General features: G+C 46.7%; 2 protein-coding genes across 2 annotated transcripts in view; one reads left to right on the forward strand and one right to left on the reverse strand.

The window, feature by feature from the left end:
* The first annotated feature begins 860 nt into the window (after positions 1–860).
* On the forward strand, positions 861–1,987 carry CLDN23 (claudin 23). The gene has a single exon (XM_040490136.1). The coding sequence runs from the start codon at positions 988–990 to the stop codon at positions 1,861–1,863; it is 876 nt and encodes a 291-aa protein (XP_040346070.1). The 5' UTR covers positions 861–987; the 3' UTR covers positions 1,864–1,987.
* An 8,349-nt stretch (positions 1,988–10,336) lies between these two features.
* The window catches only part of LOC121039770 (low-density lipoprotein receptor-related protein 2-like), a 44,304-nt gene continuing 27,148 nt past the window's right edge, over positions 10,337–27,492 (reverse strand). The window contains exons 19-33 of the mRNA XM_040490137.1: positions 26,010–26,139; positions 25,609–25,793; positions 24,190–24,376; positions 23,395–23,613; positions 22,817–23,000; positions 21,187–21,388; positions 20,936–21,100; positions 20,559–20,759; positions 18,564–19,113; positions 18,016–18,141; positions 16,805–16,915; positions 15,276–15,512; positions 12,939–13,416; positions 11,216–11,324; positions 10,337–10,501 (exon numbers count right to left, since the gene is read on the reverse strand). Of these exons, the coding sequence (XP_040346071.1) occupies positions 10,475–10,501; positions 11,216–11,324; positions 12,939–13,416; positions 15,276–15,512; positions 16,805–16,915; positions 18,016–18,141; positions 18,564–19,113; positions 20,559–20,759; positions 20,936–21,100; positions 21,187–21,388; positions 22,817–23,000; positions 23,395–23,613; positions 24,190–24,376; positions 25,609–25,793; positions 26,010–26,139 (3,111 nt within the window). The 3' untranslated portion in view covers positions 10,337–10,474. The remainder of the gene's footprint in view (positions 10,502–11,215; positions 11,325–12,938; positions 13,417–15,275; positions 15,513–16,804; positions 16,916–18,015; positions 18,142–18,563; positions 19,114–20,558; positions 20,760–20,935; positions 21,101–21,186; positions 21,389–22,816; positions 23,001–23,394; positions 23,614–24,189; positions 24,377–25,608; positions 25,794–26,009; positions 26,140–27,492) is intronic.

The following is a 27,492-nucleotide window of genomic DNA, read 5'->3' on the forward strand; positions in this document are numbered from 1 at the left end:
GAAAAGTGTGCTAGACAGGACACCCAGTAGCACCCTTCCCTTGTTTGGTCTCTTCAAAATCTTCCACGGGGCTAAAACAACAACAACAACATCATCATCATCATCATCATCATCATCATCATCATCATCATCATCCTTTGGAAACCCTCATCCCAGGAAAACACTCCCTTTGATTCTTTTGAGTCAAACTTAAACCGGAGCATGAAGCTTTTACGAATCACACTGAGCAAGCACACTGAGCAAGTGTTATTAAGCAAATGAAGTGCCTTCCCGGACGCCCTACTCGAGCGGACCCTCCGTGCGCACCTGCCGGCGCATCTCCCGAAAGGCAGGGAGCGATGGCACCGCCCACTCGGCCTCGAGCGCCCGAAAGGCAACGGCTCAAAACTTGGAGCTGACACCGGACCCCGCCGGGAGCGGAGCGGGGAGAGGCTGGCTGCACAGGGCCCTCGGGCGGGAACGGGAGAGACTCTGGCGAACCCAGATCGGCCGCGAACGAGGGCAGCGGCGCGGCCACCGAGCCTGGTGGGGCCGTCCGGGCGGCGCCGCCTCTTCCCTCCCCCGCGCTAGGCCGGCGGGGCCGCGGAGCCGCGCGAGGAGCAGGGGCGGGGCGACCTTTGCTCCGTCCCCGGAGACTGCGGGGCGGGGTGTCGGCGCCGCCCGGAGCCGGCCGCGCGCGAGGTTCCCCGCCGCCTCCCGCTCGCACCCCCTCCGCCCCTCCCACAGGGACCTGCTTGGCCGCGGCGGCCGCCTCCGGGCGTCCGCACTTCGGCCCTCGGTTTCGGTCAGACCCGCCCGCCAGCTGGTTTCGATTGGGGACGGGAGGCCGGAGCGGCCGGGACGCGCGGAGGGAAGCAGAAGCGAGCCGCGGAGTGGGGACGGTCCGGCGCCGGAGACAAAGGGCGCACGGGAAGGAGCGGGGCGCCCGCGCTCACTTCGGGGGCCGGGGGCGCAGGGGCGGCCAAGGAGGCAGGTGCGGGCCCCGGGATGCGGACGCCGGTGGTGATGACGCTGGGCATGGTGCTCGCGCCCTGCGGGCTGCTGCTCAACCTGACGGCCACGCTGGCGCCCGGCTGGAGGCTGGTGAAGGGCTTCCTCAACCAGCCCGTGGACTTGGAGCTGTACCAGGGCCTGTGGGACATATGCCGCGAGCAGACCAGCCGCGAGCGCCAGTGTGGCCAGCCCGACGTGTGGGGCTACTTCGAGGCCGAGCTCGTGCTCGTGGCGCGGGGACTCATGGTCACGTCGCTGGCCGCCACGGCCCTGGGGCTGCTGCTGGCGTCGCTCGGCGTGCGCTGCTGGCAGGAGCGGCCGCGCTTCGCGCTGGCCGGCCTCTCGGGCGTGGTGCTCTTCGCCGCCGGCCTCCTCAGCCTCATCCCGGTCTCCTGGTACAACCACTTCTTGGAGGACCGCACCGTCCTGCCCGCCGACGCCAGCCCGGTCACGGTGCACGTCAGCTACAGCCTGGTGCTGGGCTACCTGGGCAGCTGCCTGCTGCTGCTGGGCGGCTTCTCGCTGGCGCTCAGCTTCGCGCCCTGGTGCGAGGAGCGCTGCCGCGGCTGCCGCAAGGCGCCCCCTGGCAGCCCGCGCCGCGGCAGCATCAGCACCGTGCACGTCGACTGGCCCGAGCCCGCGCTCCCGCCCGCCATCAAATACTACAGCGACGGCCAGCACCTGCCGCGGCCCGCCGACCTCGGCGCCGCCCGCAAGCCCAGGGTCGGCTTCCCCATGCCGCGGCCTCGGCCCAGCGCCTACACCAACCCGGTGGACGTGCTCCGCGGGGAAAGGGCCGACACCCCCGACGCCTCCTTGCCGAGCACCGGGTGCTGCCAAGGCTCGCTGCCCTGCGACTCCGACCTGTAGACGGCGGCCCCCCTACCTGCCCTGGCCAGGCTCTGCCGGGACAGAGGACTCGCTCCACCATGTCCAGCCTTGAACTTGTCTGTTACCTTGTAGCCGGAAACACCTGGCTCAGAGTCTGAACCTGGACACGTTCCTGTAACCGGTTTGGAGGGTGATGTTCCTTTCTTGTGGCCAAACTAGACTCCTTGGACAATTAGTTCAGGGTTTGTTTGGTTTTCTTTTTGTACAGTTTAGTCTTCCTCTCCAAGGGATCAGGGTCCTCATATGGAGTGACGCGTTTTTCATACTTTAAGCTGAAGGAGATATAGAAAGGGTGCTTTTGCCTCGTGTTGACGTGGGACAATAACAAAACGTCAAAATCCGCAAACAGAGGCCCCAAAACCCTGTTTTAACACCTCGAAACAGTATCCGGAAATACCAGTGAACCTTACATCAATATAATTTTTTTTTCTGCTGTATATAATTTATTCTTATGCAAACTCTCAAGAGACCAATATACTGGCTATGTTTGAACGAAGCTCTTAAAATAAATGTAGAGCCATGCAAATACCGGCAGTTTTTGTGGCTTTCATGGAATAACTTGTTTATTTACATTTCTCATATACATATTAACTCATATTTACATTTCTTAAAGTATGCATAGGATTTGTCTTTATTACTTTTTTTTTTTTTTGGTGGTCACTGCAGAGTTTCTGTATTAGAAGCCAGGTGGGATTGAACAGACTAACCTTATATTGCTCTATTCCTTGGCTACCTCACCCTGGACTTAGAGGACCATAAATTAAATATTTGGTACCAAGTGGAACCCATTAATCACATCGGATTAAGGAACATGGGCATAGATCTCTTATTTATGAATAAAAGCTGAAAACGAGTTTCAGTATATTCCCTCAAGCTGTTTTGTCTCCAGTACAACCTTTAGGAGTTTAATCATTCATTGCTAACAATTTCCTGGCTGCTTAAGCACTGTTTCTGAAATCTAGCACTCAGATCTTTGCCCCTCTTAGCATAGGATTACTAAAAGGAGCCAATGGGGCCGCCCCCCCCCCCCCCCACACACACACTAAATCCCTGATTGCTTTATTTTCAGGTTTGGGCTGGTTTCTGGGCAAAGCCAGGTCTATTGTTGAAAAAACTAGAAGCACCAGTTTCCGACACAAAGTGAGCCTAGAAATCTTTTCCTCTTGTAACAGCGGTGCCTAAAATCACAGGTAGGCTGCTAAGTGTTCCATGAGGGAGACTAAATCTCCAACAGGGCCAGCTCTCATTTCAAGCTGTTGATTTAAGGGTGCCTTTTACTGAGCCGAATCTCATCTTTAAAATTTACCCTTGGCATCCAATTCAGAGGTAGGAATGTTCAGTTCAGTAGTGAACTGGTAACAGAGAACTGTACCGTAAGTAACTAAACGGCACCTGCTGCTTATTAGCAGTGGAAAGGATAATATAAATTCGCTTCCTTTGCCATTTTGTACCAGAATCACCTGTTTTTTGAGATCAAACCTTAAAGTGCAGGTGTATCATTTGGTGACCTCTTTCAAATGCAAATTCTCATTGAGTAGGTCTGGAGTGAGGCCTGGAACTGATTTCCTAAGGAGCTCCCAGGAGGTGCCAGAGCTGATGGGAGGCCCCCACTTGGGGCTGCAAAGGCTTTCGTTGGGACTGTGCCTGGCTCAAATTGCAATCCTTCCCAACTGGCAGCACAGAATCAGACCTTTGAGAGCTTGCCCCCTAGGAGAGCTAGGGCACTTGCTCCAGGGAATGGGGCCCAGATGGAGAAAAGGCAACACTGCTTTCTCAGCTAACACCTCAAAAGGCAGGGATTAAGGGCCTGGGAAATCAGGACCTAGCAGACAACAAACATAAAGATACTGGGTTTCTAGCAAGTATTGAATTCACTGAATCCTGCCTGCATAATAATTCCAAATATTTCTTAGAGAAGCCTGAGTGGAAACAAAACTAGTGTTTTGTATGTTTTCACTTTTCCTCCCTGCCCAAGTATTCTCCTGTGGCTTATATTCAAAACAGTTCCCTTCTGGTGATTAAGACTTTGTTTTCAAGAATTAGAGCTCCATTTTTGCCCTAGCACAGAAATGAAACCAAAACTGCTTTTAAAAATGCAAACTGGCTTTTGCTATAAAAATATTCAAGAAAGCCTGGAAAGGCACTCCTGCATCAGGCTGGGATCTGTTTGGAGACACACGGGTCATTCTGTGCCACAGCAGCATAAACAGACAATGGCTTTGACACACAAGACGCTGGACCAGGCTGGAGCCTCAGGAGTGGCTGTTGTGGGCCTGAACTTCTCCTGAACTTCCTATGGACTAGCCAGGCGATCTCCCCACAGGGAAGACACTAATGGGGAACAGCACAGCCGCTCTGCCTCAAGCCTCCCCCTCCCCCACCATCATGTACCAACATAGCTTGTTCTGAATAATCCCAATCACATACAAAGTATGTGTCCCCAGTTACTGGCTGAAGTCTTCTCAAGATTACTCCAATTATGCCTGGAGGGCGGGAAACACGTGGAAGTGGAGGAGATACTGTGTTAACAGGCTTCCGGCTCTACCTGTTCTGCAGTGAGGCTCTTCTGGGAGCATGCCCTCACTAAGGAGGGGTGAGGTTTTAGCACAAGCTGTCGAGCCTTTGTGGAGGCTGTAGGAGGGCCGTCAGCGATGCTTTGCAAACCACCCTCCACTGCACAGATCGTCCAACTGATAGTTTTGGGGATGCTGGTCATCTCGTCAGCACCTTTGTGGACACTTTGGAAAACCACCGTTCCAGGCTCTGCGTTTGTGGAACTTACACACTCTAGCAGGAGAGCTGTGTACAAGGAAAATGAATAACAGACCAGAGCCAAGGGCTGGGGGAAAAAAAGAGTGGGATTTTAGGAAAGGCAGCCAGGAAGGGGGTGATGGCTTGACCGGAGAATGGAAAGAAGGGAGAGGGGAACGTTGCAGGCTGAGAGAACAGTGATGGCGCAGCAGTCCAGGCACCAGGGTGGTTTGCTTCTGTCTCACTTAGAACAATCTGCTAAGGACAGGAAGAAGTAGGAGGTACCTTTGAGCAAGCCTTGGGAAATCCTGCCCTCTCCCTGTTGTCAGGTTAACCGCTTCTCTAGGAGGGAATACAGTCTGGAACAAATGTAGTCTTTTACAGAACGTTGTCCGAATCAAGGGGCACCTGGGAGGTTCCATCGGTTAAGTGGCTCACTTGGTTTCAGCTCAAATCAAGAACTCACGTTTTGTGAGCTCAAGCCCTGCGTCGGGCTCTGCACTCCCAGAATGTGTTCAGAATCGAATACGATTCAGTTTGTGACTAACTGGTGAGAAACATCCTGTTCTGTTGATGTATATAGATAGCCCACAATGCAGCAGGCAGAGAAAGACATTTGAATCTCAGGGCCACATCACATCCCCAGGGTTCTGGATCTTACCCCCGTATCTTAAAATGAAGACCTGTCAATCATGTCTTTAAAAGCCTCAGGATGTTCCTTGTGTGTCATCCACTCTTAGCTTAAATGCCATTCATGGCTTGGCCAAGGCCTGTGTTTTTTCATAGTTTTCCCCTGTCCCATCACACCCTAAATGGCTGCTCTCCCCCATCAGCTTCAAGGTGTCCTATTTGAACACATCATCCACATGTTCAAGTGTGCCGTTTTCTTGGGGTACTTTCCTGTTTCACCTCTAAATTGAAGGTAAGGGCGTGGTTTCTATGCATTTTTATAGTCCCAGAATGGGTACTAACACTTGTTCAGGGCCTGTTAGCAATTTATTAAGTTAGGGGTGCCTGGGTGGCTCAGTTGGTTGAGCGTCTCACTTTAGCTCAGGTCATTATCTTGCGGTGCATGAGTTTGAGCCCTGCATTGGGCTCTGTCCTTACAGTTCAGAGCCTGGAGCCTGCTTTGGATTCTGTGTCTCCCTCTCTGTTCCTCCCCTGCTCACAATCTCGCCATCATTATTCCAAATAAAAGCTTGTGTAAGGGGCAAGGGAGGAAAAAACAAAAACAAAAACACAACGTGTGTGCAATTCTCATCCAGTCTTCCCAATGACCTCCACCCACATTCCTCTCTCCCCACACTGCAAGCTGTGAAATGAGCCCCTCCAGTAAATCTCCATTACACAGGACTGAACACAGGAAAACAAGGGCTTTGGTCCAAATCAAGGAAAATACAGACAAGGCGTTTTGGAGTGGGGGTGGGCGTAGGGCCTGGGAGAGGCAGCGCTGACTAGGGGGTTTATTCTCCCGTGTTGGTGTGTGGAGAGGAGGGCTTAAACCTTGAGGTAGACGCAGTTCTACAGCACTCTTGTCCCACCAGCCTGCCCAACACGTCTGACAGGGAGGCGGGCGCCGCTGGGGGGTTTTGGGGTAACGGTGGGGTTTGGAGCTGATGGCCAGGAAAGAATTCTTGAACATGTCTTTGGTGCAGAAAGGTGATTTTATTAAAGCACGGGGACAGGGCCTGTGACAGAGCTACATGGGGGTTGTGAAGAGTGACTGGTTATATGCTATGGAGTTGGGAGGTAAAGTCAAGAGGAAGTTTCTTAGAGGGATTTCCATATGCTAAAGACTCACATTACTGGAGGCCTTGCTATTGTCAAGCTAAGGTCAGTTTTTTTTTTCCCCTCTAGCAAAGCATTATGATTAAGACCTAAGAAATGGTATAGTCTGTATTTGCCTCAAGTATTTGTCAATGGGCTGCAGGTTATGAGGAAATTTAACTTAACCTTCCAGTTCCTTCTTGCCTTTTTTTCCCCCCATCACTATGGAGGGGAGGGTGATGTTGGGGCTTCACAAGCTGAGTCTGTAGGTTTCTGAAGATTAGGCTATGGATAAGATTGCCTTTTTCTTATAATTTACTAAGATATTTGTGAACTGATGGAGACTCAGATCCTGCACGACTGTGATCTCTATCAGGTAACCATTGGCTTTCTTTCCTTTCCTTTGTTCTTGGGCAGGCAGGGGTCCCTGAGGAATATCCCACGTAACCCACCTGGGGGGATGGGTGTGCTAGCTTGTGCTTGGCCCTCCGCTTGTCTTATGCTCCCTCATCATAGCCACATTCATAAACCAGCGTGAGGTCCAGGCACAGAGCCAGGCAGGGCAGGCCAACTCACCGGTGAGGAGCACCTCTGCCATTCAACATGGCCACCACCGCTCTCCCCCAACCACCTTGGCTTCCAATCGTGCCAGTGCCCCCCAAAGAGCTGCCACTCATCACAGGGCTGAGGGTCCCCGCAGTTTTACTAGAATTGGGGGGGGGGGGGCGGCTGGCATATGCTTCCTAATAACGTAAGGAACCTGCCCTTGCTGGACTTTGGCTTTCTTGTCTGTACAACGGGGAAGAATGGATTTGATGTGATCAGAGGGCCTTTCTAAATTTAGTATCTTGAGAGTGAAAGGTAAGAGTTAGGTGCAGTGAAGAGGAGAAAAATAAACAGTGAAGGTTTAGGAAGCTCATTGACCTGTAAATTGCCTGATGGCAACTAACTCCATGTTCTGGCTCTTGGTTTCTCTTGAATTTCAGAAGGCTTTCAGCAGTTAAAATAGTAGGAACTTGATGGATCCCTCCCATTATCAATGATCCCCCATTTATTTCCTAAAGAGAGTATACAGTGTTTAACTGCTGGCTATAAACATAAAAGGTCAAGTTTTGCATAGGGCTCCTTGACTCTAAAGCATGAACCAGTTAACTTTGGTAAAGCTCCTCAGTCTCTCCAGAAGAGAACCCAAACCTCCCAACAGATTATAGATGTTGAATTCCTATAAGGAAATTCAAATTTTATATCTGCCACGGGGTTTACTACTCCAGCTCTTTACGTGGAGAAAAAATTAAGAAATTAACACCTAATACAGAGACCATCACAAAAGGCGGCTCTTAGAGTTAGTATGCCATTGCTCCAAACAGGTAAGATTATGAAACTGATATAATTAAACCCAATTCTGGGGATAGGGATAGTTAGGAATTGTTCACCTTATGAATGGGTACTTAACATTTATACTTAAGTCTTTCCGGTTAAAAGGACATTCAGATGTGTCTTGTAAACTCTTAACTATAGGGAAAGCGTAACAGGATGTGTTGAACTAGATTCAAGTGGCATAATACTTAGACACACATTCATAGGGGAACAAAGAGAAAAGACATAACTGAGCCAGGGCAGAAGGTGGAGGGAAGGGGTGCATCCACGGACACACAGATTTGGCTGCAGTCAGCAACCCTTTTCCCCAGGAAGAGGAAACGGAGGTCCTATCTGGGATCTAGCCTGGAAGCGAGGCCCGCAGGTTAGAAGGTGCGGCCAGGAGTTGCACTCTAGTGGACAGCTTGCAGAAGTAGGAAGTAGACGGAGCTGGCCAGAACACGAGCCTTGGAAGTCCCATGGAGGCTTGAGGTCCACAGGAGGTGAAGGCGACGGCTGAAGTGTGTCCAGGCAAAGTGTTAATACTGCCACAGGTCATCCGTGCATGGTTTCAAGCCAGATTCTTGTGTGGCATTTTTACTCACTTTTGCACAGAGAGGCAGAGCCTTGCCAATGGCCAACTTGGCAGTGAGATGGTTCTCGGGAGAGGTAGCAAGAGAAATCTAAGATTCCCTCTGTGGATGAGAGAGGTCTCAGGCACTTTGGTGCTGAAATGGTTTTTGCCAAATACAGCTAAGCACCCGATCAACTTAATGCTGCTCTGTGCGTCTCCCAGGATCAGGAAAGGCAGAGCCCACAGTGGTTATTTGGTCAAGTACTTGGGAATTTTTATACTTGACTGCAAAGCACAGTCTGTTTTATGTACCACACTCACAGTAAGAAGCCCAGGACTTCTCTTTATGCTCGGTGGCCTATACAAACCCATTTTGTAAGAAACTAAACTAAACATGTTCTCAGTCTCTAGTGTGCAGGCATTTTTGTATTTTCATGGGATGTTCGATTGGCCTGAGAGAGGTTCTGTTAACCCCCTTGTTATCACTGGGGAAACAGTTTCATGATTAAGTGATTTGCCCAAGGTTGCTAATGAATTTTAGACAATACTGCAGTTACCCGTCTCCCATCACTGATACAGTGCCCTTGATTCCTTACATAAGTGTGAAGGAAGATGTCATCTCGAAGGCAAGCGGAAGTATTAGTGGTCAAAGGGACTTTGGGATCTAAGTAGCATCTACATGTTTCCCCGGCAGGCAAGAGCTGTTTGAAATGCATCCTGGTCCACACCTGTAACTCTGTGTTGAGAACAGTGTCCACCCACTTTACTTCAGGAAGCCTTAGACAAATCGTCTGGTCGAGTTTCTACATCTGTGAAGTAGATTCACCTGTACAGTTGATTCTTTTTTTTTTTTTTTTAATTTTTTTTTATTTATTTTTGGGGCAGAGAGAGACAGAGCATGAACGGGGGAGGGGCAGAGAGAGAGGGAGACACAGAATCGGAAACAGGCTCCAGGCTCCGAGCCATCAGCCCAGAGCCCGACGTGGGGCTCGAACCCACGGACCGCGAGATTGTGACCTGGCCGAAGTTGGACGCTTAACCGACTGCGCACCCAAGCGCCCCTGTACAGTTGATTCTTGAGCAAACAGAGGTTGGGGTGCCCTCCCCCGGCAGTAGAGAATCCACATATAACTGGGCTCCCTCAAGACTTAACAGCCTCTTGTTGACCAGAAGCCTTACCCATAACAGTCAATTAACATATTTTGTACATTGTATGTTTTATATGCTGTAACCTGACAAAATAAGCTAGAAAAAAGAGTTACTAAGAAAATCATAAGAGAAAACACCTTCACAATATTGTACTTATTGGAAAAATCTGCACCTAAGTGGACGCATAAGTGCAGTTCAAACCTGTGTTGTTCAAGAGTCAACTGTACTTGGTTTTAGAGTCAAATGAGAGCATTAACGGTTTTTATAAATTTTCAACAAAAGCGAGTACTAAGTTTGTAGGTATCAGAGAGTGGTAAAGAACTAATACTTGAACACTTGCTACACTGCAGAAACTTGACCTTTACCTGAAAGGTAAAGATTCGAGAGAGATCATTCCCGTTTGCAAGACTGAGAAACCGGTTCAGAGCAATTAACTACACCTCAAAGTTAGTGACAGAGAGAAGATTCAAATTCAGAACCTCTGACTAGAACTGGGGCCAGGCACACGGGGATTAGAAAGTTTCTGTGAACAAGCCACGACCTAAATCACTTGGGGCCTGTACTGACGTCCACCCCCGCTGGTGATGAGTCTGCCAACACCCACTAACAAAACCAGATGAACTCTCCCAATTAAAAAAATTTTTTTTAACATTTATTTATTTTTGAGACAGAGAGAGACAGAGCATGAATGGGGGAGGGTCAGAGAGAGGGAGACACAGAATCCGAAACAGGCTCCAGGCTCTGAGCTGTCAGCACAGAGCCCAACGCGGGGCTCGAACCCACGGACCCTGAGATCATGACCTGAGCCGAAGTCGGCCGCTTAACCGACTGAGCCACCCAGGCGCCCCACTCTCCCAATTTTAAAGAGCAGTTATTTTAATAAATTACCATTTTAGCACATGCAGTTACAGTAAGTTGCAGATGTTAAAACAGCACACAATACAATGTATAAACCATTTTTATTGAGATGTTCCAGCTCCTGTATTCATCAGGTTAGTCAGTTTGTAAAGTTAACAGTTCCTGTTGAAAAAGAGACTTGAAGTTAGAGAATACCCACTATAGTAGTTTTGTGGCAGGGGTTGGGGGGGAGGGGGGGTTAAGATTTTATTTGTAAGTAATCTCTGCACCCAACATGGGACTCAAACTCACATCCCCGAGATCAAGAGTCATATGCCCCACTGATTGAGCCAGCCAGGTGTCCCTTAATATATATATATATTTTAATTAATTATTTTTAAGTAAGTTCTACACCCAATGTGGGGCTTGAACTCATGACCTTGAGATTAGGAGTCACGTGCTTTACTGACTGAGCCAGCCAGGCGCCCAAGAATACTCACTATGTTAAAACAAAGCAAAACACAGAGGTGGTCAAACAACAAAGATGTTAGCAGAGCTCACAGAGGGATGTAAATTGTAGGGGTAACTCCAGCTAACTCTAATGACATCCCACCCCACCATATGACTGAGCTCCTTGTGGAAGTTCACCAAAAGCTGAACATCTAGATTACTATTTCATGCATATTTCACTTCAGTTTGAACTAGAGATTGAACAGAGTCTAAACATAAACAAGGGACTGGACATCCATTTGACACACATAATGGCATCATTCACCAATTACAAAAAGCTCTGTAACTTACCACTGCCTAGTTTTGCCCAGCTAGGATTTTTCAGAAGGGACCTTCTTTCACTGTACCCCACAATCTGTTTTCCCCAAAGACACTTCCCAGGCATACCTGCTCGTCATAGGCTTCATTGACAAAAGTCTCACTATTCATTAGATTTTCCTCTTCTTGGCCATTTTCATTATGGTGGGTCATATTTCTTGATGCTGCTGTACTATTTCTAAAAATCAAAGAAACAGTCATCAGAGTTGTTCCTGGAGATTGAAGCTGGGATTGGGCTATGATTAGAAAGGGCCAACTCATCCCCTGCCAAACAAAGGCTATCATTATGGAAATGATGTTCTATTTTGTCTTTTGAATGAATCAAATGATCTAGAATGGGCAATACTTGAGTCAATTATGATTTGTTACCAGGCATTCACTTAATTTCCAAAATAATACATCTTCTCAACTGGGGGAAACTAGGTAATTGGGGTCAATGAGAGATCAGACATAGGTGACTTAAGAAAGCAGATTAATGGAGCACTTGGGTAGCTCAGTGGGTTAAGCATCCAACTTTGGCTCAGGTCATGATCTCACGGCTTGTGGGTTCAAAACCTGTGGCCCTGCACTGGGCTTTGTGCTGATGGGTCAGAGCCTGGAGCCTGCTTCAGATTCTGTCTCCCTCTCTCTCTGACCCTCCCCCACTCATGCCCTATCTCTCTCAAAAATAAACATTAAAAAGAATTTTTTTAAGTAAACATTTTTTTGAAAAGGCCAATTAATGTGGTAGAAAGACCTGAGGTGACCATCAGTATCCCAAGGGTAGAATTTCAGTCTGTTTTAACATTAGTAAGCTATTAGCCAGTGTTACCTTGGGCAAAGATACACCATTTCTCCTGGCCTTCTCTTCATTGTGTGAATGCTGGACAGAGACATAACTTTTAAAACTTTCCTTCTCTCCATATTTCTTGATACACAGGCTGCTTAATGTCTCGGCCCAGTATGTGTAACCTAATCAGTTTCTTCAGTTTCTATAGCTTCCTATACTTAAGCTGATTTTGTCATCCTTTCTACCCTTAGCCAGCAATTTGTTATCCTTATTTGTTTCTTTACTCCTGTGACTCTCTTGCTTTTAGGCAAAACTTTTTGTTTGCTTTAAATCTTTCTGGAATTGATTTCACCTCCTGTTAGGGGCTGAGTTGAGTCCTGTCCAAATTCAAATGTTGAAGTCCTAATCCCCAAGCACCCCAAGAGAGTCTTTAAAGAGGTAATTATGCTAAAGTGAGGTCATTAGTTTCGGCCCCAATGCAATATGACTGGTGTCCTGATAAGAAGAGATTAGGACACAGACATGTAAAGGGAAGACCATGTGAAGACACAGGGAGAAGTCTGCATCCATAATTCAAGGAGAAACCAACTCCACGGACACATGGATCTCACACTTCCAGCCTCCAGAACTGAGAAAGTAAATTTAAGACACCCAGTCTGGCAAACTAACACACCTCTGAATTTGCCTCCAAACAATCATTGGCACTAACTCTGCCTCATTGGTAAAGAATCTCATCACTTCATCCCTGAGATTATTATGCCACTAATGGCTGTTGAGGGCAATCTTACCTCCATCAACGCCTCATACATCCCTTACAATCTCATTTGCCCCAGGTCTGACTCAAAGACGTTGCCTCTGTTGTTTTTCTGTAGGTCATCTAACAGGTGAGGGCTGCTTCATCACCCAAATCCTTTCTCAGAGGACAGGCTTCTAGGATGGAGCCATACCTCCGACCCCATTAATCTTATTTTATAAGCCTTCTTGGGAATAAACTCTCCCGTGAGGACATTAATAACTGCTCACCTTTTTAATTTGTGTTCTCTTCTGAAATAGACAAATGCTCCCAGAGCTACCAGGACAACTGATAAGGCAATGGTTACGCCGAGGGCGATGTGGCCAGGGGCGGGTCCATGTGCTGGCTCTTCACAGAACTCTCCACCATATTCCATCAGACAGCTGCACTTTCTCAGCTCTCCTACCACCGTACAGACTCCCCGCCCATTACAGTAGTCGGTGCTACACGGCAGATGTTTTGCCCTCTGTGAGTCCTTGAGATGAACAGGCTCGCCTTTTCCCTTGGTCTCTGAGGTCTTGCTTTCTCTAGCAGAAATTGGAGGGATGGGTGTTTTTCTGAGAGGATAATTCATCCCTTCTGGCCCCAGGTATCTAGCCTTGGGAGACTCAGTAGCTTGGAGAGGTAGCTCAGCTTTTAGGGTCCACCTTTTACCGGCCTCTGCATTTTTCGATGTTGGTGCTGAATGGGTTTTATCTGGATAGGTACCTACAAAAACAGGTAGGAGTGTGGGTATATACACATGTGTGTCAGTTGAGAACTATTTCAGAAGAGCAAGAATTCCAGAAGACTTAACCAGAGAAGTCTGAACTTATCATTACCATAACCTTTGGACAGAAAATTAAAAACATACAAAAACCTGCATATGGTAAGACACTTAAAATGTTTGGTTTCAGGAGCAGCCTATCATACCAATCTATTTATAAATGACGATGTGCCCATTTTTAGCCAAGGTAGACCACCTCCATTACCAAAATGTTTTATTCTATAAGGAATAGTGTGGTGGATCTAAATGGTAAATCTCTAGAAAGATTTTTAAGATGTAAGTTTATCTGTAAACATGATTTTTTTTTTTGAGCCCAAGTAAACTGTTGGCTTATCGAGATCTACTAGCTGCAAATATTGGACTGGACTTGGTGGCAGTGGTGGGCATGAGAGGGTGGGCAACAGGGCGCTTCTCACCAACAGTCTGAAAGTTGGGTTTGTGTTGAAGACGTTTCACCATATTCTCCATCCCTGTTGGCACAAGCATTATTCCACACGAAACTGCTAAAGACCAGACTCCTGGGAGGGAAGACAGCAGCACCTGCTGTCTCTGCCTTAGCTGGTGTTACAGGCGTGTTTCCGCTCCTGGGCAGTTTAGGGTCTTTGACAGTTGGGTATATCCAGAGGAAGCCAGTCTAGCTTTATGTGCCTAATACCATCCCCTCCAAAGAAGATTCATGTGAAAGTCAGGGTGAAATACTGATTGAGGAGTAGAGCCAATGCTTTGTCATCAGGACGGGAGACAGGAGAGTGTATGTTAGGTTTCCAGTTTAGTTTTAAACCCAGATGGTGAGGGCAATGCATTTCTCACTCACTGACATGTGTGCTTGAGTCACTGTAACACAAGGCGTTTTGTAAAACCATTCTCACTCACTAGACCATAGAATCAACTCTGGGAGTCAAAACCTATTAACTTTCCAATTTAAGATGAATTGATTAGGGATAACAACTGGTATTCCATCTAGTCAGCTTTCAGGAAGATGAAGGTTTAAATTGAGCAATAAGAACCCTTGGCTATAAGATTCCTTTTCCAGTTTGTTTTCTTACTAGTTATGACGGGTTTCAGTGCTGAGCCCACTGTTTCTTCAATTCTACAGCTCACGTGACTCGAATACCATTGGAGCCAAAGCTGTAGATTTGAGCATAGTGGCTGCCACAGAATTAGATATCACAGTCGCTTAGCTGACTGGCCAGGACAACAACTTTCCATGAAGGCCCTATGTGGCAGCAGCATTTCTGTAACGACCATCTACCACCTAGCATTTAAGAACTAACATGACAACAGTATGTACTAAGATGGCGGCTTTATTTGCATGCTCTTGTATTCCTTAACTCTTTGACATAGAAAAGTGCTTTTTCCACATTAACAGCGGGGAGCTGAACCAAGACAGGTCAAATCGTTTGCCCAACCTCCTCCTCCTGGGCTATGCTCACTATGTGATCAATTTAAATGCACAGAATCAAATCTAGATTGAATGAATGTTCTTTCAGACAACATACAAACTGTCGGACTCCTTGCAGCTACCATAATGCCTGTTCTAAAACTGAATGGGAGGACACATTAGCTTTCCAGAAGGTGTCTATATAATTTGATATCCAATTTCCCATAGAAGTTTTATGTTGTTGTTCAGTTTAAAAGTGCCTGTAATAACAAGGCTATGGTCTAGAGGATAAAAGCTTGAGGGATACTACAGAATTAGATATTAAGAATTAGATTGAGATATTAAGAATTATTTTATTAAATATTGAAAGTACGTCATGCATGGTGATGAACAGTGGGGTCCTGGATAGGAATTACTCACAGCCCATTTCATCAGATCCATCCAGACAGTCAGCATGACCATCACAAACTTGCTTCATGGAAATGCACTTCTGACCATCCTGACAGGATTGTGATGGCTCAGAGCACTGGACAGCTTTAATACATCTGCTTATGTTAGCCAAGTAGTACCCACTGGGACATTTACAAGTCGGTCCTTCAGGGTTTGGCAAACAGATATGGCTGCACCCTCCATTGTCCTTTGAGCAGCTGTTACTACCTGTAGATACCCCCCCCCCCAAAAAAAACACATTGATTTAGATGGTTTCAGAAGGGTCTTCTGCAGACGTTCTACAAACAGACTATCAGAGTTATGGGACCCAGATGTTTTTTTCCAGAGTAGATAGCTTTTTAGTTTAACACCTTTTGGTCAACCAGGTGCTGAGTGTTTGGTGATTCTTCTTCATGGATAATGATGACTTCAGAAGGCTAAGAGTTCAGACAAGTGAGAAGCTTAAGAAAAATCGCGCTGAACTCTGGCCCATCCAAGACCCCCTTGTGAGTTCTCCTTTTTCCCTCACATCAAGCACCCAACAATAACACTAGAAGGGCCTTAGAAATAAAGCTGTCTTTAGATGAAAACATGAAGGCTGTGGTGTCTATTCTCCCTCTGTAAGATTCTGAGTAGAAGTCAGCCATTTATAGCTGATCATGGTTTTGCAAGGCTTAGATCTTAAGCTTTAACCTCTAGTAAGGTTTTATTTTGAGATATTCCAGGAATAGTAGACTAGGTATGTATATAGTGCAGATAAAACTTGCCTCAGGAGTGACAGGGACCCTTCTGCTGCTTCTCAGACCTAAGCCACAGATTATTATCACTTGGGTGACCATTAATCCACACTGAAGAATTCTGAAAAGGTTCTCTCTGGAAAGCCTTCAGAAGTTTAAGCCTGACTAACACCAGTTTTAGTCATGTTTGGCTTTCCAAAGCAAAGCAATGGGGCAGCAATCACTTAAGACCAAAATACTCAATATACACGGCAGTGGTAGATGTTAACTATTCGAGGTCACATTGTTGGTGCTAATCTCAACTAGGAAAAGACTTTTATCTATTACTATTTTAACTAAGCCCATCATCACTCTACCCAAACACTGGAGGAAAGAAAACATCTGGGCACCCCCAGGTTGGTATTCCAAGGATTAGTTAACACCACAAGTAGATACAAGTGACAACAAGTAGAATAAAGACCAGTTCCACTGCAGAGATAAAAGACAATTCCCATTATACCACAGATGTAATTCCATCCACAATAGAACCCAAGTATATCAAACCCCAGCCCCATATACTTACCACTGTGTTTTATCTCCTCAATAAGTAACAGGACTAGTTATATACCAGAACTATACTGCATAGAACTTCATAAAGACAAGAGAGTTATGCAGATCCACAAGAATTTGCCAAAGTAATTTAATGGGAAACACAGAGTTATTTCAAGGAGATATTGTGGGATGGAAGGTCCCCTTCGTGGGGGAACCACAGCAGGCTTCAGTGTTGTCATAATTTTTGCTTACCCTTTTGACTAAGTTTGCTGGAAACTTTTAAATCCACAATCTTCTGGTCTGTTTGGAACCACCGGTTTTCAGAAAGTTCTGCCTTGCTGTACCAAACTTTAGTGATTTGGGCTGAAAGAAAGCCAGTGAAATATCATGAAGGAAAGCACATTTAATTTTTTTTTTTAAGAAAAGCACATTTTACTTCTAAGACAACTTCCTGTGCAAAAGAAATTGCTCAGTATGGAAACTCTCACCCATCTGCATCAAATCCAGTTGAGTAACAAGAGTTTTACCAGAGAGACAGGTGTTTTTCTAAATCTTGTTTCCGGGAAGAAATTTAAGATAAATAAAAACAGTTCTATGCCTTCCTCCAAAATAAAGTCAGGTGTAAATTATGTTGAGCACATTCGTACACATCCTGATATACAAAGACAGAAAATTAGGACATGAGACATTTAAATGTAGCCCATGCAAATAATGGGTAATGATTTTAAACACTGTTCTAAAACATTTCTGAAAATGGTTTTCTGTGATAAGTATCACCAGGGGATCTTACAACAGAAAGCAAAGATCTCACTACATATCTAATAAATTAGCATCTCTGGGGTAGGATCTGAAAACTTGTTTTTGCAGTTGTGATGTGGCCAGCCCAAGTGGTCAATGGACCAGCATTTGGAAATTATAAAAGAGACAGCTTTTAAATAGCGTTTTCTAGTTTTACTAAATCTGGATGCTAGCCAGAAACGACATACTAGAACACTGTGGTTTAGGACAATCGCTTTAAATTCTAGAAATTCCCTGCAAGTACAGAATGTTCTGTAATTCGCTTAGTACCTCCATGCATATTTAGTCAAGTGAGTCATGTACTGTCCTCATTTTACAGGTAAGGTGTTATAGCTACCAAGCAGCATAGCAGTTATACTACCTGGTTCCAATTCCTGGCCCAGTTCTCTCTGTACCATATCACAATGTCCTCTAAGGCAGAGAGCTTTTAATGAAAGCCAGACATTTCAGGTAGAACAGGATTAAGCCTGTTCGTATATAAAGAATAATATTTTTTCACATAAAAGCTTCCCCAAGTCATAGAATCTCTGTTACATATACATGTTAGATTAGAGAAGTTGCTTAACTATTCTTCCAGAAGAAAGACCCTACCAAAGATCAATGCTAAGCATTAACAGATTTGCTTTAGAGATCCAGGAGTAAATTCAGATCACAAAGACACCCACCATCATCAACTGTTGTCCAGAACATCATGCCTTGGCCATATGTAAAGAGGTTAAGGCCCTCAATTCCTCTGCGGTCTACTCTGTATCTAGAGCCATCTTGTTGAATACTTTCTATGAGTCCTCTCCCTAGAAAGAGAGGCTTAGTTAATCTCACTTAGCCTAAACAACCATACTCTATCCTGTAGCTCTTTGGCTCTTGTCCTGCCTCCCCTCCAGGAGGATATGATCTACCATGCATTTTCTGAAGGACAGCTCTCCTTCACTCACTCCAACAGAGATACACCATGATTTGCTCGTGCACATTTGTTAAGTTCTTGATTTTATTCCTTCACAAAGGGGCAACTGCATGATTCTGGGGCCTATTACTTTCTACTCAGAATGGGGAATCATTGTGTTTGTTTGGAAGGTGGTACAGAATATATAAACTCAGACCTAAATGCTATTTGAAGGTCTTCATGGCTGAAGACCAGAAAGCAGGACATCACTATTTCACTCTGGCCAAAGAGTCCTTCGGACTCACATTTAGGGCATAGGTTATAATTGCTTACCAGTGTCAGCCCAGTACACTCGGGTCCCCGAATCCGAAAAGGTCAGGCCTGCAGGGACCTGGGATTTCTGCCACAGCACCTTCCTCCTGCTGCCGTCCATGGAGGCACATTCAATGCTGGACCCACGCCCACCATCCTCCTGGGAACCCAGGTCCACAAAGCACATGACTGCAGAGGGTGGGTGGAGCACAACAGAGGCAGGATGGTAGAGGTTTTCACTGAACAGAACAGTGGGACACTGACCTTCTGAGGAAGCTACATTGATGTGGGGATTCTCACTGTCAATCCAATATATGTTTCCACTCAACCAGTCCACAGCAAAGTCGATCACAGTCCCCTCCACGGATAGGATTTTCCTCCAAGAGAGTTTTCCAGATTCTTTGAGCCTCAGTAGGCTGATATCACCATTATCCAACTCTGAAAGGTAGAGAGCCTTTTCTTGGACTAGGTAGTCCAAGGATGCAAGCTGGTTCACAGTGGCAAAGGGAAGTATCCTATGTTCTGGTAAAGTTGGCTGTCCTAGTAACGCTTCTAGATTTTTCAGATAAATCTGTGGGGAAAAAATTAGGTGGATGGCACCAGCTGAATCTAGTGTCATTCTTCACCTTGATTTTGCATTAATGTCACGCTGCTTGGAACATATGAGAGTTTGAACTTATCTTCTAAAAACCGATAGCAGTTATTTTTCTCCCTTCATGGAGCTTTAAGCACTTAAAAGTCCTTGAATCCATGGGTTTTAAAGAGGTACTCCTTCATTAAATGCCCTCCCCTTTATTTTGTAAATTTTTGAACTATAATTGACCTATGACATTTGTGTAAGTTTAAGGTGTCCAAGGTGTTGATTTGATACATTTATATATGAAAGCCCCTCTCCATTAAATGAGACTCCAGTATTAATATCTTACTGAAACTGAAGTCAGTCTTTCACCCCAACATTTTTCATTTTCATCAGCTTCTTTGAAAGAGAGACAAAGAGTATGTGTGTGCACACACACAAGGGGCAGAGAGAGACAGAGAGAATCCCAAGCAGGCTCCACGCTACCAGTGTAGAGCTTCTTGTGGGGCTCGATCTTGTTACAAACCGTGAGATCATGACCTGAGCCGAAATCAAGAATCCGATGCTTAACCAACTGAGCCACTCAGGCACCCTTCAACATTCGTCACTTTAAAGTACCAAAGTTGACAAATCGTCTCTATAGGACAGAAGGTAGAAGTGACTTGTTTGTTGGTACCTCCTATGATTTAAGAAAAGTTCCCTCACAAAATGTACTCCCCCACCCACTCACCCTCCCCCACCAGGCTAGAACCCAGCTGAGCTGCTTGTATTTAGAATTATTCCACACCACCAGTGAGATGCTTAGACAACTAAACGAGATTAATCCCACTCTCAGATCCCTCACCTGTGTTCTGATGTGCTATTTCTTAAGAAGTGGTCTTCATTTCATAGCCTCTTTATTTTGGTCTTTATTTTGGTCATGATAGCTCCCAACACACAGTGAATGCTAGAATTTAAATTGTATTTGAAGAATATCCCAAGGGGGTGGGGGTCGTGCCTGACTGGCTTGGTTGGTACAGCATGTGACTCTTGACCTCAGGGTTGTGAGTTTGAGCCCCAGATGAAGTGCAGAGACTAAAGAATAAAAAATTTAGGGGAGCCTGGATGACTCAGTCCGTTAAGCATCCAACTTTGGCTCAGGATATGATCTCGCAGTTCATGAGGTCGAGTCCCACAATGGGGCTCTGTGCTGACAGCTCAGAGCCTGAAGCCTGCTTCGATTCTGTGTCTCCCTCTCTCTCTCCCCCTCCCCTGCTTGTACTCTCTCTCTCTTGCTCTCTCTCAGAAATAAATAAACACTAAATAAAAAAAGAAAAAATTAGAAAAAAAAAAAAAGAACATTCCAAGGGCAAGGGCCCCTACTATGTATAACTTGCAAATTACTCGGTCTGAAATGGACTGCAGCCCAGGCCCAGACACGTAAGGCTGTGGAACAGTACCTGCATGATAACTGTGGGCAACACAAGGAACATAAATGCAGACTCCTCGAGTGGAACGCAGGTGGTGCCATCGTCTGCGAGCAGGAGTCCAACTGGGCAACGACAGCTTCCCTTGGGGCGTGGGCTCAGAAGGCACAAGTGAGAACATCCAGCGTCCAGACAAGGATTGGTAGACTTGGGCTGGAGCACTTCATGCATGATCTGGAAGAAAGCAGCCAGATGTTACTACGCATCACCGAATCCTGACAAATAGCTAATGAGTAAATCTTGCCTTCTAATCATGACAGAAGGATGTCACTAGTTTGCACTTGGGAAGTTCATACATATGGCCTTTTTAGGGAGACTGAGGGGCAAACTTTGAAGAGTACACTGTAGACCTTGAGTCCGTACGGCTGTTCAGAACGCTTGATGAGGACAGCCCTGTCCTTGCCTGTTGTCTTCTTCATGCGTTGTACAGTTCTCGTCTTCATCTCAGACCAGAAGACTTCATCTTCAAACACAGCGACCGAAAAGGGGCTCTTGATTCGAGTTAGCTGCAGCATCTAAAATGGTGGTGATGAGGTTTCTGGGATGAGTTTTATACAAGGCATAAGACATTACATACAGCCTAACACCAAGGGACACTTACAGTAATACCAGTGCCATCTAGATTAGCAGAGCCAATACAGTGAAATTTGTCATCAGACCAGAATATCTTCCAGCTAAACTGGTCAAGCGCTATGCTGGTTGGCGAGCCAAGACCTTGATCGATGAGTACTTTTCTGCTGCTACCATCCATCCCGGCTTGTTCTATTTGAGGTTCTCCTCCAATTTCAGACCAGTACATTAACCTATACAGATGAAAGTCAGCTTTAAAGTATTACCTCACAGAAAATATTGATTCATTCCTTAAAACACTGATCTCTAGCCCAATTATTTTTTTTCCTCAAACTTGGTCTATTCCTTATGTGAAATTGTGAAGTGGTTGGGGCGCCTGGGTGGCTTAGTGGGTTGAACATCCGGCTTCGGCTCAGGTCACGATCTCACAGTTTGTGGGTTCGAGCCCGCATAGGGTTCTGTGCTGACAGTTCAGAGCCTGGAGCCTCCTTCGGATTCTGTCTCCCTCTCTCTCTGCCCCTCCCCAGCTCACGCTCTGTCTCTCTCTGTCTCTCAAAAATGAACAAATGTTGGGGCGCCTGGGTGGCTCAGTCGATTAAGTGTCCAACTTCAGCTCAGGTCATGATCTCACAGTTTGTGGGTTCAAGCTCCGCGTCGGGCTCTGTGCTGACAGCTCAGAGCCTGGAGCCTGCTTCGGATTCTGTGTCTCCCTCTCTCTCTGCTCCTCCCCCCCCTCATGCTCTGTCTCTCCTTCAAAAATAAATAAAAACATTTTAAAAAATTAAAAAAAAATTATGAAGTGGTAAAAGAAAGTTTCCCTTGAAATTTTACAGTGCTTGTTTATTCATTACTTGGAGATAAAATATCATAACAGCTATAGAAGCAGCCAAGGAATACCTTAGTTCTGGGCCTGGAAAACAGCCAGGGAACCTGCCGATCTTCTCTGGGCGAGAAAGTAGGCTAGTTCTATGGGAAGATGCGTGCCTTAGACCTTATTAGTCACAATTGAAGCCATTAGATGCATCAGGAACTATTGCCAATTTCCTGAGGACCATGTTAACAGATTCCTGGTTGAAGGTGTTGAAAGGGTGAGAAAAGCAGAGGGTCCCTGATATGGGTCACCTTTGGATCCTAAGTTTTGCTCTATCTTGTTCTTACATTTGATACACACATGGCCATCCCAGTGAAGGTTTGGCTCTGACAGATACAAAACATGGTCTCTAAGTTCTTGGCCCTTTCCACAGAGAAAGGACTCTGGATGGAAGAACCTAGATTCAAGCCCAACACATAATTATTTCCTCCACTAATACCAAGCACATCAGTATAAATTAAACACTATCCCTAGTTCCATTCTCCTTCCTCCTGCCATTTAAAGCCATAAAATAATATACCTCTGAATGGAGCATTATTTTAGCAGAAGAAAGTGTAGGTGGGCCAGCAAGTGAACATACCTATATCTCATTTCACTGAAATAAAGGACTTTTACCAGAAACTTTTACGATTACCATGTGTATGGTTGACCCACATCACCATAAGATCTAAAGTCAAGTCAGATAGGTTTTTACTCACTCATTCTGTGTTGGGTGAACACAACCAAGGTAGAACTAAGGAGGAATGACAAACCTAAAGGACCTCACTGGCGTCGTGATCCCCGGACTCACCCGTTTAGGGGATCTAAAGCCAAAGACTGTGGTTGAGTCACGTCATCATCCAGGACAATCGTGTGCTCAGATTTTCCTCTCCAGACGGCAGTCAGCCGAATTGCCAAAATCTGGCCAGCTGTCCCATCCACCCAGTACAGATTCCTTCCGATCCAGTCGACCACTATACAGTCTGACCTTATCCCTGAAGAGAGGAAGCCATTCAACATGTGAATCGAGGTTAAATTACAGCCTTTACTGGGTTTTGGCTCCTAGGCTTCAGGCTTGAATGTCATGTTAATTCATTTTCCTATGAGTACCTGCATCCCCATCAGAGGAATCTTTAAAATACTCCCAAGTTCTACTCCTAGAGGAAGACGGCCATTAGAAATAATGGCCTCTGGCTGACAGTTTGGCCCCCACTGTCCTCTGGGGTGACAACGCATCTTTCCATTTCCAGCCAATTAGCAGGCTTTGATCTCTTTTAGTGAAGAAGATTTAATGAAATCAGTGTTTAGAATGTTAATGGCCACTCATTTTATTTTTCATGCTATATGTAATTCACAAGGGCAGCATGAAGTCTGCGCAAAGGGACATACCTTTCACCATGGTCCCTTTCTTCTTGGTGTCCATACTTATCCACTTAATACTTTCCGTACCGACATCTGTCCAGAAGACCTTCTGCCCCACTAAGTCATAGTCAATAGAGAAAATCATCGTGTTCTTGTCTACTGTTGCCAGAATATCTTCCTTCAAGCTCCTCAAGCCATAGAGGAGTAGGCTGAACTGAATTGCCACAAGCAGGATTGGTTCGGTACCTGCCAAATTAGAACCGCTTTCAGCACGGCCTTAAGGAGTTTGATTGCTGAACCCAGCATGGGCTAAGGAATAAGAGAACAAAGTCGTCTTTGCCTTCTCACTGCCAGGGCTGGGACACCAGCCAGCTGGTATGTAACTAGTTCTCCCCTCGATGTTATTAAACTTGAGCTAATACCCACAGTTCAAAGATACTCAGAAGAAAGGCATGGCTAGCGTAAACTGAAAACAATATTTCTAACTAAGGATTTGTGCATGGTGGGCAGGAACAAAGTGCCTATTGGAACTTTTGACACTCATTCTAACTTCAGGTAAGGCTGACCGGTGGCAACAGAAGCCGGAGTTGTGGTTCTGTTATAAGGATGCCTTATCTGTAGACACCTTCAGACTCTAACCCAACCTAAATGGCTACGTATAAAAAGGGGGCTTGGGGACCGTGCTAGTCCTCCTCTGCAGACAGAAAGCAGGCAGGGGCATTTAGGACTTGAGAAAGGAGATTTGCACTTATTATTCCTGGAAAATTTAGAAGCTCAAAGCTCCTGATCCGGGGCTGAGGAGACATCCGGGCTCCAGTTTACCTGCTGCTTTACAGGTATGGCCATCAGGCTCCAGGGAGTAGCCAGGGTGACAGGTGCAGCCATAGGAGCCCTCGGTGTTGACACAGGTCTGACTGCAAGGCTGACCACCTGGCTTCTGGCACTCATCCACGTCCTTGCAGACTTGGCCACTGCTCTCCAGCTCAAAGCCTCGCTCACAAGCACACACCTGAATGAGTTTCAAAAACATGAAGACTTCCTGAAGACATCGATACGTAACATTGATGAAAAGGCCTCACCTTGCTATTAAAAGCACATGGTGATACACTCAATTTCAACAGCTGAAAACAAAAAAGTTCTTAGAACCAGCTTCATTTAAAATTTTAATGTTTATGTATTCTTGAGAGAGAGAGAGGGAGGGAGAGGGAGAATATGAGCTGGGGAGGGACAGAGAGTGAGGGAATCTCACGCAGGCTCCACACTATCAGTACAGAGCCCAGAGCAGGGCTCGATCTTACAAACTGTGAGATCGTGACCAGAGCTGAGATCAAGAGTCCGACGCTTAATTAACTGAGTCACCCAGGTGTCCCAGAACCAACTTCATTTTAAATATAGTCATTCTCGGGGCGCCTGGGTGGCTCAGTTGGTTGAGCATCCGACTTCTGCTCAGGTCACGATCTCACGGTTTGTGAGTTCGAGCCCTGCATCAGGCTCTGTGCTGACAGCTCGGAGCCTGGAGCCTGCTTCGGATTCTGTGTCTCCTTCTCTCTCTGCCCCTCCCCAACTTGTGTTCTGTCTCTCTGTCTCTCAAACAATAAGTGTTAAAAAAAATTTTTTTTAATATAGTCATTCTCTGTCTTATCAACCTTGCTGCACACCTCACACCCTTGCCACCACCATGGTTCCTGAATCAACAAAGGGGTCCAAGTTCAGTCCATGACACCCCAGAACCCCAGTAGAATCAGTAAGAGGCATGGAGACTTAACTGGCAGACCGGCAGTCTGCCAACAGAGAGACATTACTATGATGGGACATCAGAATACCGTCTTCTTCTACTTGCCCATCAGAGTCAGGCAAGTTCATGATGTTCGGCCAACTACTAATGCCAGACCAGTGCACGGGCTGTGGCTCTCCTCAGTTTAAGGGCAGGTCACATCCAAATACACACATGGAAGGGACTTCCTTCAAAACTTCTGGCTCAGTCCCACGTGTCCCCCTGAGCTCACAGCTCGCAGGCAGTGGAGTTTCTGCAGGCTGGAGACACGACATGGGGAAGGCGCTCAACGGGATTCCCTAGGAGCTGGCAAGGACTCAGGGGACATCAGAGGATGGGTCGGGGCGGCTCTGCCACATGAGACTTAGAGCCTCCGGAGCAGTCAGGGACAGCCTGAGTGAGGACGTAGCCCCCTTTCGCTAAACCAAGTCTACGGCTGCTGGAGAAGAGTAGCTGGACGAACTCACAGGCCCATGCGGGGACTGGTAGCAGGCGTGGGAACACCGTGCTCGGCTGCATGCTGGCCACGCACACTGTCCACCTTCGTCGGAGCCATCGGGACAGTGCTCCTTCCCATCACACACCAGGCGGAGGTCGAGGCAGGCACGGGAGCCGCACTGGAACTCAGAACTCTGGCACTTCTCGGGGGGGCCTGGAGAGGAGGACTTTCTACTTTTATAGTCCGCCCCCGACCCCCGAACACCCCTCCTGCAGCAACGACGTGCCATCAAGACGCCTCCATTCTGGTAAGGGGGTAGATGTCAGTGCCCGCACCGCTTGCTTGTGGAGCTGGCTTCTCACGCCAAGAGGAGGCCGGCAGCCGGCGCCCCTGAGGCCTCCCCCGCTCAACTGGAGCCCCTGCACTTACACCCGGCCTCGTCACTGCCGTCCCCGCAGTCTCTCTGCCCGTCACAGCGCCACGCGTCAGGCACGCACCGCTCCCCGCTGGCACAGGACCACTGCCTGGAGCCACAGCGAAGCTCCTTGGGGTCACAGTCCTGCGGAGACAGTGGCTCCATCAGCGACACCTGCATTCAGAGCCCAGGAAGCGGTTCTCGGAGGGAGAACAGGCCTGGGTTACGAGGCAACGCTCAGGTCCCCTCTGCAATGAGGCCAGAGAAAGCCCCAAAACTCAGAGAGAAACGCTCTCAGTAGCCAGAGTTTAGGTGAGGAGTTCTAGGTAAACTGAACCTGGGTGGAAGTGGGAAGAAAGGTCTTCGTTTAAGAAACCTAAGAATGGGAACACCTGGGTGGCTCAGCCAGTCAAGTGTCCGACTTCAGCTCAAGTCAAGATCTCTTGGTTCATGAATCTGAGCCCCTCGCTGCGCTCTGTGCTGACAGCTTGGAGCCTGGAGCCTGCTTCGGATTCTGTGTCTCCCTCTCTCTCTGCCCCTCCCCCACTCATGCTCTGTCTCTCTCTCTCTCAAATATAAACATCAAAAAAATTTTTAAGTAAAAGAAAGAAACATAAGAATGTGCTCTAGAAACTTTCTTTAGATTGTTTTACCATATCAAACCCACACCCTAGCATGTTAAAAGTTATAGCACCAATTTGCACCTAATCTACTTGGACACTCAGATCTGGGACAAGAGGGGAGGGGACATCTGTACGCCTACTGTAGCCCCGAACCTTCAGATGCATTCTCAGCCCCTCGGGTACCAGCAGCCACATCTTTTACACATTTGACAGATGAGGGGAAAAACACTCAGGAATAAGTACTTTCTTAAGGTCCAACACAAGCCGTAGGATTCTAGCCAGGCTGCACCTCACATACAACGTGGCAGCCTCAGTGCCCCTCATGGTGACAGGTGAGCGGAGCTTCTGAGTGGGACACTTAAGCCACAGCCATTAAGACCGAACATTTGAAAACCTACAATAAAAACCTCTTAAACATTTTTGTTTCAACAGGAGATCTTCTCACTTTGGACACTTCAATGTAGTTACAAGTAACTTTCTGAGCAGTAAGGAGGAGAGCCTTCTCTGTTCTTGTATTTTCTCAAGTTTTCTAGAGGGAAGCACATATTCCTGTTGTGAGGAGAAATCTGTTCTTCTAAGTTGCTTTTTTTTTAAATCTTTTTTAATGTTTATTTATTTTTGAGAGAGAGAAAGACAGAGCATGAGCAGGAGAGGGGCAGTGAGAGAGGGAGACACAGAATGCGAGGCAGGCTCCAGGCTCTGAGCTGTCAGCACAGAGCCCGACGAGGGGCTCAGATTCATGAACCAAGAGATCTTGACTTGAGCCAAAGTCAGAAACTTAACCGACTGAGCCACCCAGGCACCCCTAAGTCTTTTTTTACTGTTTGTTTATTTGGGGTGGGTGAGGGGCAGACAGAAAGTGGCGGGGGGGGGG

Source organism: Herpailurus yagouaroundi, unplaced genomic scaffold, assembly GCF_014898765.1.
Source record: "Herpailurus yagouaroundi ecotype Mexico unplaced genomic scaffold, PumYag 181, whole genome shotgun sequence".
NCBI classification, from domain to species: Eukaryota; Metazoa; Chordata; class Mammalia; order Carnivora; family Felidae; genus Herpailurus; species Herpailurus yagouaroundi.

Bases quoted from the DNA above. Each gene is read 5' to 3' on its own strand.
- CLDN23 (XM_040490136.1), top strand. From the start codon at position 988: ATGCGGACGCCGGTGGTGATGACGCTGGGCATGGTGCTCGCGCCCTGC.